This window comes from Echiichthys vipera (assembly GCF_963691815.1).
Source record: "Echiichthys vipera genome assembly, chromosome: 19".
Classification (NCBI taxonomy): Eukaryota; Metazoa; Chordata; class Actinopteri; order Perciformes; family Trachinidae; genus Echiichthys; species Echiichthys vipera.
The window spans coordinates 20,843,587-20,859,741 of record NC_139844.1 but is presented as its reverse complement, the minus strand read 5'-3'; the positions used below and the strand labels follow the sequence as shown (position 1 = coordinate 20,859,741).

Sequence of the window (16,155 nt, the reverse complement as noted above, 5' to 3'; positions counted from 1 at the left end):
GTAAAATGTAATAAATAGTGCAGTAGACAAAACAAGGGTGCAGAGTTATGTGGCGTTTTATAAAAGTAAAAAGGATGCCTATATAAAATAGTTTGCACATATTGAAGATTGTAAAGCACCTTGAGGTAAATTTGTGATTTGGTGGTTATACAGTATAATTAATGTTGACTTGGCTTGACAGAGAAATAGCATATCACCATTTGTTCTGTTAACACGTTTCAAGTTGCCTTACAGATGTGTAGAGTGTGCACAAATAAACTAGAAGCTGTCACTCTCACTTCTTTTTTAGATGACTCATAAAAAGCAGGTGGTAAAACGGGAAGCTGACGTCATGGCGGCGTTCTTGCTTCATATTTTATAGAGCAGCATTCTCCACATTCCATCGACAACAATAGATATTCTCGTGTCCGCTCTCCGACCAATCAACCTGTTTACACTTCCTTGTCCGAAGATCACGGTTTTTCATGAGAACCGGCCAGAATGGTGAGAACAGGAACTGCGGCTTTCTCTCCTCAAATCCGCAAACAATCGCAAAGGCGACGAGGGACAATCTGAAGTGGACCTAGAAAGCCAAATGGTTTCCTCTCTGACGAGTGCAAGGCGAGGGGAAGCAGAGGAGACGTGAGACAAGATGCTTTCTTCGTCTTCCATGACACCCACGCACAAGCTTGTGCACACATATGCAAACATCAATGGATGAGGACTTCTGTAAAGTCTGGTCACTCAGACCCCGCTGTGTTGCTTCAAAGCAGAGAGCTTTGATGCGACATGTTAATATATACAGGGTCCCAGCTTGTGGTTTAGTGAATGGGCCCAAATAGCCTTGGTATGAGAGCAGTTGGTTTGTTGTAGGCTCAAGTTGCTGCCTGGCATTGCATAAGCATGTAATAATACAAAGCTTTTCCAACGAGATGTGTTATAAATAAAACCACAGAGAGTATTTGTTGACAGCAGCTAAGCTCTGCCAGTAGCTCTGACTGTAGACATCTGGGGACATGTGTTTAAAGTTTATAAACTGTGCTTAAAAGTATTCTGGCTTTTGATTTTCCCACTCTATTATTAAATTAAAGGTCCTATATTAAAAAATTGAGATACCATGTCTTTAGTGATCATAAGTTAGGTTGAGTTGCTATATAAATACTGCAAAAGTATCAAAGCGCAAAAGTATCAAAGCGCTCAACCCAGAGAAACGCACACAACACATATTCAAAAACTGTGCCTTCAAAACAATCCGCCAGGACTTCTGTATGTTTGTGATGTCACAACTTTACTATACTGTAAATAGGGTGAAAGTGCCACTATAAAGTTTGATGGGAAATGGGGGAGAGAGAGGGGATGACATGCAGCAAAGGGCCGAGGGTCAAAGTCAAACCCGGGCCGCTGCAGCAGCCTCAATATATGGGACTCTACCATGTGATCTACTTAATGCTTTTTGAACGTTAAAGCATGTAAAAATGTTTTAGTAGAAAATCCGAAATACAAGTCTGAACCTGAAAATGAGCATAATATGGGACCTTTAAGGTCCTCCTCCCCACAATGGTCCCCTAAAATGTCTGACATGGACTAAACTGACTTGTATCTGTGCAAAGTTTGTCTTTAGAGAGGTGTTTTCACATTCTTCTACTGGAGGAAGAGATGTCTGCGCACTTCTCTGAACTCTGAGAAGTCTGAAAATCACAAATCTTCAACCAATCAATTTGGGAAGTCTGATCTGGGAAACACTATTAAATGGGTAAATGCCTTTGACACAACATCAGCAAAGAGACAGTATAGAAAGCAAACACACTGACATCATAGCTGTCAGACACTGACAGTTACACTAACAAGCTAACAAACTACAGAAACTAATAAAAGATGATAACCACACTTTCACTTTCTGATACGTCTGCTAGTCGTCCATTTTAGTGCACAACAGATACCTCATCTGAGTCTGGGAAACTATAACTTAGTTGCGGATCACTAACATTAGCTCCATCCAGGGGGCTCGGCGAGAACGAGCAGCGATGGTGGGCGAGACGAGGCCAGATCTGTAATTTCTTAATGAGGGATAAAGATTAGATTTGCTTCCAGCCCCTTCTCAGCGTTTTCTTTATTTATACTTTATATGTGGGGAAACCATGTTAAACAAAATATGAATCATGGTTTATATACTTTAAAACATGTCTGCAGTGGGACTTTAAAATGTTCTGGCTTTAGACTTTTTTCTACTATTCAATTAAATAATTCTAGACGACTCTACCCTGAATCATTTCTATTTCATTTTGACAAAACACATTCTCCCTAAGAATGAACGGGCCATTAAAGTAAATCAATATGTGAGATGTGTGTCAAGTGCAAGCAGAGACCATCTGACATTGACAGCATTATGATAAAGTATAGCCGGTGTGTACGGTTTGTTTCAGTTGTGTGGAAAAGAACATACGGCCCACATATCATTCACTATTCTTCATAGTGAAGAGAGTTTTGTGTTATCAGCTGTGCTCACCTGTTAAACCCACTATAAACTGCAATTGGCAGCCGTTTTATGGCAGTTTATTGGGTAGCTGGACTGGAGACATATGGCTATAAAAGGAGATAAGCCAGGTAATATTCACCATCAGAATACATTACTGGCAGGACAGGCAATGCACTAATGAGAGCAATAACAATTCAATTCACCCGTCCAGGACAGAAAACAAACAGGTTAAGTGCAGATAAATAATGTTGCTGTTCAACAAACACACACACGCACACACACACTGTGCCAGTGAGTTCACTTCTTCCATAAAGAGTTCAAAACTAGACTGTTTTCAGTCTGAGATTGAATTTATTTAAATCACAAACATCCTAATGTCAACAAGTAACAGCATTAGCAGCTGAGGGCATATAGACACAGAGAGGAGCTGCATGGCATCCAGCCATACAATGCCATTGTGTCTCTGTGGACCCAATGGAGACACAACAGGTGTGTCAATATGACAAGCATTCAACCAATCCACTATGCCGGCCTCGTATAAACGCTGAATAAATATAGATGCTTTCCATTTTCCCCCTCGGCGGTACATGGCTACCATAAGAAAACAACAGATGACATGCAAACATTTACAGTGCATGTGGAGTTCACCGATGGAAAAGCCTTGAAACTATTTTCTCGTCGTTTTTAAATAAACTTTCTATACATTAAATCATCCATTAATTCATAGATGATACATACCATGAGGAGGGATTGGGATAGAGTTTGCATGTCTGTTGAAATCTGTTGAATCTGCACAGTTCATAAAACAAAAACTACAGTCATGTTCCATGTTTTGGAACTTTATAATGTCTTCAGTGACCTTATTTTCATATTTCACAGAAGCCCACTGTATCCTCTTCATGTGGCATAAATGTGGACAGATTGTGGACATGTTGCCGCATGATATTTCCAGTTTCTCTAACATGGGAAATAGCGCATCCTTCTGCATGTTATTACGGGATTACTGTAGTTCTTTTTCACAAACGCATGACGGATGCCAAACAGAATCTAGACGAACAGGTTGGAGGATATTGGCTTGTCCCCTCCATGAACAGACGAGAGAAAACGGTACGTCGGGGGCTGCCAGTCACCCACCAGATGGTAAATGAGAAAGACACGGGCGATCGAATAACAAATACAACCAATCACACTATCAAAAACAACCCATGTATAAGAGGGGAAAAAAACACTGAGGAGAAGCGATTAAATATTCATACAGTTCAAACTCCTAACCACAGCATGTATTTCATTTAATTTTTTTGTTTACATAGACTTTCCTTGATTTCTACTTTATTTTTTTAGGGACTACTGTTTTATTTGTTAGCTGTTCCACCGTATAGTAATTTTGTGACTAAAATAAAATCTATTAATTAAGAGGGTTTATACAGAGGGAAATGAATAATTGTGTGTATTTCATTTCATTAGCGTTAATAGTATATTTCAATATTTAAGAGTGTGTAAAGCTATTTTTCATTGTGGCCAATTGATTCAGGGATGTGGCCACTGTATATTTTAGGCCATCAAATTAAATCTTTTATCTTAATCCTGGGAACCTCAGTGTGCATGACCCCGTGTCAGTCCCATTAGCTGTTAAAGGCCAGAAGAAGAATAAAGACATTTTATGGATCCAGGTGATTGTGTGTGTGTGTGTGTGTGTGTGTGTGTGTTTGTTTGCGTGTGAGAGAGAGAGAGTGTGTGTGTGTGTGTGTTTGTGTGTGTGTGTGTGTGTGTGTGTGTGTGTGTGTGTGTGTGTGTGTGTGTGTGTGTGTGTGTGTGTGTGTGTGTGTGTGTGTGTGTGTGTGTGTGTGTGTGTGTGTGTGTGTGTGTGTGTGTGTGTGTTTGTTTGCGTGTGAGAGAGAGAGAGAGCGTGTGTGTGTGTGTGTGTGTGTGTGTGTGTGTGTGTGTGTGTGTGTGTGTGTGTGTGTGTGTGTGTGTGTGTGTGTAAGAGAGAGAAAGAGAGAGAGAGAGAAAGAGAGAGAGAGAGAGAGCTCATTTACATACAGCTGAATAGTTATGTCCCCCGTCCCGCACATTACACCCGCATGAGGGCGAGAGAGGGACACGCGCCGTAACAATAGAAGGCACGCTGCCTCTAAACCGTAAAACGCATGGGTGGGCATAAAGGGGCACACGCCACCGACAAGATGAAACACACCCTAAATAACATGTCAGGGGGGAAAGATGGGAGTTTGGACACAATGCAGGCCTGCGTATCCGTGCGTAAAACGGAAACGTTTCGGATATTAAAGTAAACAATTTGGTAGATTAATAGAGGTATAGTAGGACATTTGCATAGTGGGTCTTGACTGTTTTGCTTCTGAATGCCTTAAAAAAAGAAAACAGTGAAATAGTGAATATGCACCGCAATTAAAACGAGTTTCGTGAGATTTTCTTTAAATTCTAATCGCATTTCTAGTTTCATTGTTTGTAATACAGCCCGGGGAAGTGTGACCCCACAGAGAGTGAAGGGTCTGAAAGGAAATAGTGCGCACATACGGCTCCAAAGCTGTGGCGAGGGCTAATTAGGCGTGCAATTAAGTGGAAACCCTGGGCAAAAAGGGTGCGAGTGGTAAAGGCAGTAATTGATTTGTTTCTGCTTTCTATTCTCGAAGTTTCGGGCTGTCCTTCATTGTCCTCACTCACTGTCCATAATGTGTAAATGTGCGTCCGGGCGCATTGTGCGCTAAAAATAAGTCAACAGATGTTAGGGCTTGTTAATAATCGCCCGGTATCCATGGTGGTCAGTCAGCAGCACAGTGCCAGTGGGTATTAAATCTGGATAATTGTTGTTGGGTTGGAAGGGAAGGGGGTTGAATATGTAGAGTGGGCGGTGTCAGCGGAGTGATTGACAGTTTATGTAATGAGCCGCGCAGAGCAAGTCTATATATCTGGGAGGAGAAACGCCACGGTTCATTCACGAGTAGTAAGACGAGTGATGAACGTCCGTGGCGCACTGACGCACAAAGTTCGGCACCAAAACAAGCTCTGAGCCGCGCACGACACCGCGGCGTGTCACCATTGTGGAGTACAGTAACCATGCAAGGAGGGGGCGCCTGCTGACAGAAAAGAGCGCACGGCTGTGTGGATATTGGTCTTCCCCACCTCACCTTTGGATAACTTGGAAACGCTTTTTCTCTGGACGCTTTTGACGCACGCCAACAAGGAGCTACGACAGAACTCCCTGGGAGTGAAGAAGGATTTATACGTGTTTTGTTTTTTCTTCTTCTTTCCCCCCACCCCATCCCATTTGTTTACCTTGGTGTAAATACTTTGGAATAGGGAAGGTTTTGCTGCTTCATTGGCCGGTGACGCGGCTGCCCTGGAGAAGCGAGAAGGATGGCAGCCTGGTTCACCTTTACCATCGCATTCAGCACCACGTTGATATCACAGGTATGAGGGAGGATAACACATCTCCCAGTGGTCCTCGGCGTAAACAGATGGAGAGACACTTCTTAGAATAAGCTATATGTAACCGCATCTACGTTTCCCTAAATCATTTGATCTTCTCTTGTAGGTATTTGGATCCGGTGTTTTTGAGCTTGATCTCCACGAATTTAAAAACCACAAAGGTTTGCTGGCAAACGGGAACGCGTGCAAACCCAACTGCAGGACTTATTTTAGAATTTGCTTGAAGAACTATCAGGCCGTGGTCTCGCCAGGTGACTGCATCTTTGGAAGTACAATGACAGCAGTGCTGGGGACAAACTCTTTCAGCGCCAAGGACAGTGGCACTTTATCTAGACCGATTCAGATACCGTTCACCTTCGGATGGCCGGTAAGAGCAGCGGAGCACCCCTTCACTATAAGTGTTTTATTGCAGCCACAGTGCTATTCTGTTGTTTTTAGACAACTGCTATGCATTTTGGGAGCGCACCGGCTATTGGTCAGCTCATCTAATCCATATCATTAGGTAATACTCTGTGGACAAACACACTGGACTGCTACGACGTCGTGCATTTCAAAATCCAGAAGGCCATGCCATGATTGCACACTGTAACACATATTAAGTGTCAAAGAAATAGCTCTTTTTCAACAATCAGCAGTCTATGAAATAAAACAATAATAAGATGTTAACTTTCCTCCTTAAATTATGAGATATATGTAATAAATAAATAAATAAAAAGATATTAATTGACTGTGTTTTCTCCTTAGGGGTCATTCTCATTAATAATTGAAGCCTGGCATTCACCTTATGGAAATCTACCTGTAGGTAAGTGCAACGTTTTCTTTACCACAGGAGGGAGCTCTGTCAGTACATTTAACACATGAGACTCTCCAACTAGTTTGCCATATTTTTTTTTTTTTGTGTGCAGAAAATACATGCACAAAAACAAGCTAAATTAAATACGGCTCAGTGGCTCGACGCGTCCCTCACCCACCTTCTGCTAATTGTTCATGATTTCACACATTTTCACGTCTATTCACTCCTTTGTTATGAACTTCAGAACACCTTTTTCATTCTTATACCCAATACAATTGAACTTCCTCTGGTTTATTTTGGTCGTGGGAAAGAGCTGTGGGCTTTGGTGAGAATACACGGTGCCTGCCAAAAACCCCTGACTACATCTTCCTGTATTTTACACCTTACTCTGTTCCGCCCTTTGGAAGAGGGGACTGGGCCTGGGAATGTTTTTGCTGACGGAAAGAAAGAGGAAATTTCAACCTGAGTTTATCTTTCATCTAAGCTGTATGGGATTTGATAAGGGATGCAGCTTGGTGCCCGGCGGATTATTAAAGCGAAAGTGGATGACTTTTGAACCCACGAGCTACTTATGATGCAGTTCTTGACATAAAACCACAATCATGCCAGGAAATAAACAGGTTGCAATCTTAAGATATCCTACATTCATTCTGACTTCCTTCTCTCTCTTTCTTCCTCTTTCAGATACCAAGAACCCTGACTTTTTGATTAGCTTTATGGCCATCCAAAGACAACTGGGTGTAGGAACCGACTGGTCTCAGGATACACAGACTGGAAGGCAGACCGAGCTGAGGTATTCGTACCGGTTCATCTGCAACGAAAGTTACTACGGAGAAAGTTGCTCCAAAAAATGTGCGCCCAGGGACGACCGATTTGGCCACTACACCTGCAACCGTGACGGGCAGTTGTCCTGTCTACCTGGCTGGAAAGGGAAATACTGCGAAGAACGTAAGAAATCGACAAAATATATTTTTTTACTCACCTATTCACCTGGCTGATTTTACTTTGTCAGCAGTCTGGTCTTCTCTTCCATCAGTTGACACTGGATTTTTGTTGTCCAGTGTCGCTCCGAGCCTGTGTTTTGTTTTGAGAGTGTCATACAGATGTTTGCAAATGTGGAATCTGTTTCAGGCCGAGCTGTGGTTTGATGAGAACACTTTTAAGATTGGGTAGACAGTCATTATCTTGAGAATTGTTACTTCTGCGAGGTCTCCCTGTGGTGTATGATCCTTGCCCTTCATCGTTATGGTTTAGGTCCTAGAGAGATTAAAAAAAAAAAAAGATTTGTGAGCATGCGAAAGTTACAGATACCAGCTATTAAGTTGTAAGATAACCCCATAGGTCACCATCATTAAGGCCACAAGATACTGAGTGCTTTAACAGGATGTGACGTCATGACATCTGGCACTTCTGACAGGCAATTTTGGTGCATATAATTTGCAATCACATAATTCTGATGTGTAATTGGTTGTGGGTTTGTGAGCACTCACTGAATATGGCTTGAGGGACGGACGGCTTAGCATGACAACAGGCACATTATACTTGTGCTAACCCACTTGGCCAAGCCGTGGACCAACACTTTCATGTTTTGGACAGCTCTGAATGGGCCCGTGAGAAGGCCCGATGCCATTTGGCTTCACAATACCAAGGGCCCCTTTTTTCACCAAAACAAATGAATCAAAGAGTAGATTGGAAGGAGGCACCACGAGAGTAATAGTTACCATGTGCTGGCTATGCAGACACACGGGTGACAGCCGAATCTGTCATCCATGTCACTCGGCGGTGAAAGAGAAATTGGCATGTGCTATTTTGACCGTGGCGCCAAATTCTAACCAGATGGGCTCACGTGTTGCAATTACAGACACATCCATCGTCGGTGACTATAGAAAATATACATGAGGAAGATAGATGAGGCATCTTTCAGACACTATAATTTCCACCGCTCGCACACTCCCATACATCAATTTAAACAAGCCCTGGTCGCTTGGGCCTAAACACTTTAGGAGGCGGACAGTTTTTAAGCATAATAAAGCGCACACAAGGCAAGCAATATTGAGCCAAATCATCAATTAACCCGGAAACAATAGCCAATGAGCACAGATTATCACTTCCTGGTTTAGCTTGTCAATATTGTATTTCACACAGGTGTGTATTTGATGTTTACCTGGCGTCTTTGATACAATTTGTGTCTAAAGGAAGTCCCATCCACATCCAAACGTGAGTGTATTTAAATGACGTGTATTTTTATTTTGCACCTTCATAAAGTATTCTACTGTACCGCGCGTGCCCGGTAACATAATCCGCAGACGAGAGGGGGTGCGCGGGCACTAGATAGGAGGAGCGCGAGCGACTGCACGCGCCAAGGTTAATCGCGGCATTATTATCCGCCACGCGCCATCGATGTTCAGTCCCCCATGCCCATTGTTGGGCGCGCGGTAGTAGCAGCTGCAAATATGGTTGTGGCACACCACAAACAACAATAGTGACAGCTGTCTGCTATTGAGAGCGAGCATCTGTTCGGGACTAAACCGGCCGCTTACCGTCAGCCGCCTGATATGCCGCCCTGCGAATCCGTGTCATGCAAGACCGGTACACTTAAAACGGGACAAACAAACCCTCCACACTGGCAGCCGGGGGCGTGGCGGACAGCTTTAGATCAGATGGAGGCTTCTGAGGAAAGTTGAGACAGATTGAGGCCTCACCAACTTCAACATGCAGTTTCATAGTTGGCTATTTACAGTGTTTGGGGCTCCTGCAGTGTTGTTTGAGGCTACTTCCATCACCCATGGGTTTCATTTTAAGAGTTAAGACCCTACTTGTGAGTGGGCCGATGTGATATGCCTGAAATGTTTGCTTCTTGTTCTTTTTTCTCAGCAATTTGAAAGTTGTGAAATGTAATATTTGACACCCTGCACACAGGAATGAGCGGCCGACTCACTGCGCGTTTGTGTTCTTCTCTTCGCCTCTCTTTAGCTATCTGTCTGGAGGGCTGCAGCGAGAGGAATGGAAACTGCTCCAAGCCCGGAGAGTGTGTGTAAGTATCAGCCCAGTGACTGTGAAGTGTGGAAATAGGTGTTAGCTGCTGTGTGTAGGAGCAGTTTTGAGTCCCATCCACCTGGAGAGCTTCCGGTTGTGTTTCTCTCAAATCCATTTTCAAGTCCGTCGTCATATAATCATAAGAAACTTTGTCTTCTAATGATGAGGGAGATGTTTCATCCTTTGAAGAGGCTTTTTTGGCATCGTTTTCTAAGAGAGTTTGAAGCTCATTGTATCAACAAATATTATCCCGCGCTCGCCTCCCTGCGTCACTCACTGACTTCCCTGCTTCCCATGTTCCTTTCTTGTCACTACCATGTCTCACTCACCAGCGAGGATAAGTCATACACACACTCTCACTCACACACACATTCGCCCGCTCGCTCACTGTGAGAAATTCCCCCCCCCTGAATCCCATTTTGCCCTCTTTTTAGACACAAATCCATCATTCCCACCACTAAAACCGACCCAAATTTAGGTTAAACCCTTAAGATACCCAACACCGTAAAGCTACGCCCATGCCTCCGCTCGCCTCAGCGAAAACTGTTGAAACCTTAAAAGTACATCTTAAGGCCCCCAATCTCATGGTTTTCACTGGGTTTCTGAAACAGATATTCATGGGAAACGAGAAACCAAAAAATGCCTCGACTGTTGGCTCGCCGCCAGGAATCTTGAAAGCAATTTTTCACCTTTGTGCCGTCATTATTTATCCGTGGTATACCGCACAAACCTTCGTGGCTGTTTGCCTCTGTAGTTGCTGGATTTAAACCGTTTGTAATGCAGATAATTCTTCCATCGTTAATTATTCATTCTGATCGCACAAAAAAATGTTGCTTGCATGCAGTAACAAATATGTGATGATGTGTTGGTGTTGGGGGGGAACATAACTACCAGTGCCGGTGCATGATTTCACTCTACACTTATCATACGCCTTCCGGGAAAAAAAAATCACTTAAAGTTTATCTTTTATTTTTTTGGTGATGGATTTAAACGAGCATTTAATGACCGTATCCCACTGTGGTGCAGCTATATTAATGTCTGGTTGCAGGATTGATGACAGATTTCTTAATGTAATTGCCAGCTAATCCATGACAGGGGCTATAAAGCATAGACGTCTGCTCTCGTTTCATCCAAGTCCACGGTGTCTGCATGTTCAGATATGTTATACAGCTATAAGAACTACAATATGAGGAATAAGCCGTTAATCAGGGAACATATTTTGTCTTTTTTTTTTGCAGATGCAGAGACGGCTGGCAGGGCACGTTCTGTGACGAGTGTAAGAAGTACCCGGCCTGCAAGCACGGTACCTGCCAGCTGCCGTGGCAGTGTAACTGTCAGGAAGGCTGGGGAGGCCTATTATGTGACCAAGGTACACCAGACGACTTGGACCACTGCTGCTGTTCCTTTTTTTTTTGTTCGTTCTCATATTACTTGCACACTGTTTTCATTTGAATGAACTTAAAAGCATTAGTAAATTAGATTTCCTCTGAAGTGTTCCATTCTTATCTTTATCTTTATACAAATAAGGGGTGGATAGTTTTTTCTTCTTTTTTCTTTTCTTCCCCTGCGGCTCCCTGTAAACAAACACTCTTCTCTCCCTCAGACCTGAACTTCTGCACCCATCACCGCCCCTGTGTGAACGGTGCCACCTGTATGAACACGGGACAGGGCAGCTATACGTGTACTTGCCTGCCGGGCTTCACGGGGGTCAACTGTGAGCTGGAGATGCAGGAATGTGACAGCAACCCCTGCAGGAATGGAGGCATATGCACGGTGCGTTGGAAACAAATACATTTCAACATTTAATTGCGGGGCGGATCCTGTTGTTTTAAACTGTCCTGCCTAACTTTTTTCCTTTCTTTTTCAATTTCCCCCGCAGAATTTGGAAAGTGGCTACGAATGCACATGTCCCCAGGGTTTCGACGGCACCCACTGTGAGCACAACCTGCTGACGTGTGCCGATTCCCCGTGTTTCCACAGAGGCAAATGCTGGGAGAAGGACAATGGCCGCAGCTACATGTGCGAGTGTCCCAGCGGCTTCACCGGACTCAACTGCGAGAAGAGAGTGGACAAGTGCACGTCGCTTCCCTGTGCTAATGGTACAGTCTTCCTCCCCCTTTTTGCCCCCTCCTTTCTGAACTTCCCCTCCATCTTTCTCCCCCCTCCCCCCCATCCTCTTCAAATTCCTGCAACTGGAAGCAGTGTGGAACAACAGGAATTGGTGGGAACTTGGTGTCTATTGTCCTCCTTATAAACACTCGGCAGCTCAGAGTAGCAGCTTGCGAATGTCGCCACAGCTCGTCACGGTTGTTGATGAAAGGGGACAAATATCCAGCGCAGCTCAATTTGTGTCTTCTCCTAAACACGGAGGACTCTGGGGTTGGTCTGTGTTGGGAGAACAATACAAGGGGCTGGCCACGCTGTGGATTTGATGGAGATGTGTGAACTGAAGGAACCTCATGGGAAGGTTTATGGAGATTGTGTTCTTTCCGATGTCGTAATGCTTATCATATTGGATTTTTCTGCCTCGTTTCAATCATCTATATTTGTTGATGCTAACAGTCCTCCTCTCCTCTTCTGCAGGTGGTCTGTGTCTCATCCACGGTGGCATGCGCGTGTGTAGCTGTCGTGCAGGATTTACCGGGCAACGCTGCGAAATCAACATCAACGAGTGCGCCGGTAACCCCTGCCTCAACGGAGGCACCTGCCAAGACCGAATCAACGACTACACCTGCAACTGTCCCGTGAGCTACGGGGGACGCAACTGTGACAGAGTCCTGGACGAGTGCTCTCTTCGGCCCTGCCTCAACGGGGGGCTTTGCACTGGGGGCGGTGGTCCAGGCAAGCCCCCAGCAGCCTGCATCTGCCCATCAGGCTTCACAGGGCCACGCTGCGAGTTCTTCGCCGCCGTCACATCCCCCGTGACCCACGGAGAGATCCAAGACGGCTTCCAGTGGGCGGCGGTTTCCCTGGCAGTGGGGCTGGTGGCTCTGTTGGTGCTGCTGTGTATGGTGGGCCTGGCTTTGAGGCACATCCACAGGCAGGCCCAAAGAGAGAGGGGAGACACAGAGACTATGAACAACCTGTCCAACGGTCAGAAAGACAACCTGATCTCAGAGTCCCAGCTGAAAAACATCAACCAGAAAATGAGCCTGGAGGTGGACTGTGATGCAGAGAAATTGAACTTTATCCATAAAAACTATCACTTGGACCCTTACAACTCTAAATCGAAGGAGTTCAAGGATGAAAAGTCACAAGAGGATAAAAGTCTTATTTATGACAAATGTTTAGAAGACAAAATGCCCTTGAGTAGAATGTACAGGTAAGAAGAACCATATGCATACTTCTGTATTAAACTATAATAATGTCATAATGACATATAATAATGTCAGAGCACTAGAATATTCTCATAGATCTCCTCCATACATTGTGTTCATACAGTGGTGTATATTTGCAGCCCTGCTCTCACTCAGTGTCTCAATTCAGTTGTTTGAACCCAACAATGAGCCCCAATTTGTTATTTTCAAACTTGTAAACACATAGTTTTTTTACTGCCGCACCACTGTATATGTGCGTGCCTAGTGGGTAGCTCTGCCATGTGCTTCTAGTTTGCATTAACACCGAGTGTGGTTTGTGTTTTGCAGTGAAAAGCCAGAGTGTAGGATATCAACGATATGTTCCTCAAGAGACTCCATGTACCAGTCGGTATTTGTTATAGCAGAGGAGAGGAGGGAGTGCGTCATAGCGACTGAGGTAAGCCAAAAAGAAATCACATCTACATCAGCATTTCCGTAGATCCTCCACTTGAAATGCATCACGTAGTCCCAAGTGTGCCATCCCTCACTAGTGCACCAACATTTATGACAGGGGATACTGCTATTTGTAGGATGGCTGTATTCTGAGTATTAAGGGGAACGCCCAATCAAACGTTTTCTGTAAATGATTCTGTAATTCTTTATCTTGGCCACGTGGTGACCTTAAGTCCGAGCTTATACTGTTTTCTGACACATGTTTGGCTCCGCTTGGTCTCAAAGGTGCTATGTTTTACTGCTGTGGCATTTCCCGGAATTTTTAAGATGTTTATTTCCAAGAAAAATATAACGGTAATACCGGAGCGTACGACCTATAGGAGTTCAAAAAGCGCTGGAAAAACACTTAAAGAGAATTTTGGCATTATTTAGCTATTTTATTTTGTCATTCTTACAATAAAAATCCTCCTTTTTTTCCCCCCCTACAGGTATAAACTGTGAGGGGTCTGAAGGCGGAGGGAACGAGGAGAAAGACACAATCGAGGCAGAATCAAATATTCTGGATTGTTTACAAATGCCGAGACGAGACTGGAGATTGTTTTAGATGTCCACTGCTGCTCTGGAACACTTGAGAACTGGAGAGGGCAGAAACCTCTGCCCTGCAAAAAACAGACAACAGAACCAAACTGAGAAACTTTATGTTGACCGAGTGTTTGTATGCAAAACATGTACAGTGAAGGAACTCTCTCAGTTGTGACAATGGTTAAAACGGACTGGCGAATAGTCTGACTACACACGGTGTGAAGACTGACGGAGCGTCGGCGAAATATTAATTTATAATCTCGGCCATCCTGGACAGAAGAAGGAGGTGAAGGTGGATCATTGCTCCTCGTATCTGACCCCGGCCTTGTGTGATAATCATGATGACTTTGACAGCCAACCAATCAGTAAAAAAGGTGCCTAAGATTTGATCCCTTCAAATCCCCCTCTCCCCCCCACCCCCCATCCCCCCAAAACGCACTCACTCCTGCCAGCTTTGCCTGCTATGCAAGACTCAGGGTCGAGACGAGTGAACTCACCCGCTGTCACAATCCAACCTCACAAACACTGAGAGTTATGAATGTCTGAATCTAATCTTCGACTGTCAATGACATGAAAATGACTGCTTGGATGCAACGATGAAGATTGTATGCAGTCCAAATTCACTAGAAGCCTTAAAAAAAGAGGGGGTTTCAATGCTAAATTTGTGCCCTTGTCTGTTCTTGGATCATTTGCACTACAAAAAAAAAAAGAAAGAAAATAAATCGGGGGAAAATTGTTTTTAATCAACAGGGATTTGAGGAGAAAACCACAGGAGCGCAATAGTCAGCGCTGTGCCAGCAAGATCCAAGCGAAAGGAAACGTTTGCATAGAAAAGTGTTTTTGTTTTTTTTATGCAACCCAACTGAGAAAAACAAAGAGACTCTAAAACAAGGAGAAAAGACTGTCACACCACTGCCTGCCTATAATAAATTTCAAAAAATACAGAACCAATAATGTAATTTTTTAAATGATTATTTCCAGAGTTTAATTTAAATATGACCCACTGCTCTTTATATGTTTTATAATATTATTTTGTATATAATGCATATTTATAAGGACCAAACTTCTGAAGAATAAAACTTCCTTGAAAACTGTTTTTAATTTGATGTCAGTAAATGGAGAAGAAAACTATTTTTGAGGTGTTTTTAAATAATGAAATTGAGTACAAATGATGTTCAAATGTGTCTTGTATTTATTTTTATTTTTTTATTTGTGGAAGAGATTTTCCTCCTGTACTCAATTCCCCCAGATTGCCCAGCAGGACCTTTTAAATTGTGAGCAGGTTTATGAATATGAAATCCAGCTGTTCTCCCACATTCACACATCATATTTAATATTTTGGTAGAAACATAAAGCCCCCCTGACTGTAGCATCTCTACTTTGAGTAATTCCTGGAAACGCCTTTGGCTCCCACCCTGTTCACCCACCCCTCGGTCTCTCTCCGGCCCTAAATTGGCTTGAAATTCAAATCTGTTTCCACGGATACCACCCCCTCAAGCTGGAAATGGCGAAACAAAGCCAGGCGCAGGGCAAAGGGGAACACCCCACACCCCTCATAATGCTCGCACACACGCGTCCGCGCACACACAGCCAACCAAACAGATGCCGTGGGGGAGCAAGGAGTGAGTCTGTAGTGCCATAAAAACAGCAGCATATGCCAGGCCTCTCGCCCCGTGTGCATGACACAGAGTGCACAGACCTCCCATAAAAAAAAAAAACCCCACTCGAGCACTTACAGGCTTCCCAACTGCCGGCCTCCCCTTCAGGGTTAAGAGCAATATTTCAATGCCCGGTTCTGTACCACCCACTCCTGCAAACAAAGCTGGGGAGAGGGCCTGGCACCTAAGGGGAGGGGAAACCAAATGGGAGCCAGTGGATCTGCTCTGAATCCACATAAATAAAAATATCTCGGTTTTTAGAAAAAGTTGACTTCTCAGAGCCATCTGCTTGGTCGTATTACCCTTTGCCCTTCTCGTCTTTAAGAAGAAACTGTATGGAATAACAGCATTCTCCAGAAGGTCCCATATTGTGCTCATTTTCAAGTTCATGGCATTTGGGTTTCTCCTAGAACATGTCTATCTGTCTGAATACAA

The 16,155-nt window shown here is 43.9% G+C and overlaps 1 protein-coding gene across 1 annotated transcript; it reads left to right on the top strand.

Annotated features, from left to right (window-relative positions):
• Positions 1-5,426: 5,426 nt before the first annotated feature.
• Positions 5,427-14,470, top strand: dll4 (delta-like 4). The gene is made up of 11 exons (XM_083933733.1): positions 5,427-5,884; positions 6,009-6,269; positions 6,647-6,704; positions 7,380-7,643; positions 9,669-9,729; positions 10,970-11,100; positions 11,335-11,504; positions 11,611-11,830; positions 12,315-13,053; positions 13,376-13,484; positions 13,969-14,470. The coding sequence occupies exons 1-11, from the start codon at positions 5,831-5,833 to the stop codon at positions 13,972-13,974; spliced, it is 2,073 nt and encodes a 690-aa protein (XP_083789859.1). The 5' UTR covers positions 5,427-5,830; the 3' UTR covers positions 13,975-14,470.
• The last annotated feature ends 1,685 nt before the right edge of the window (positions 14,471-16,155 follow it).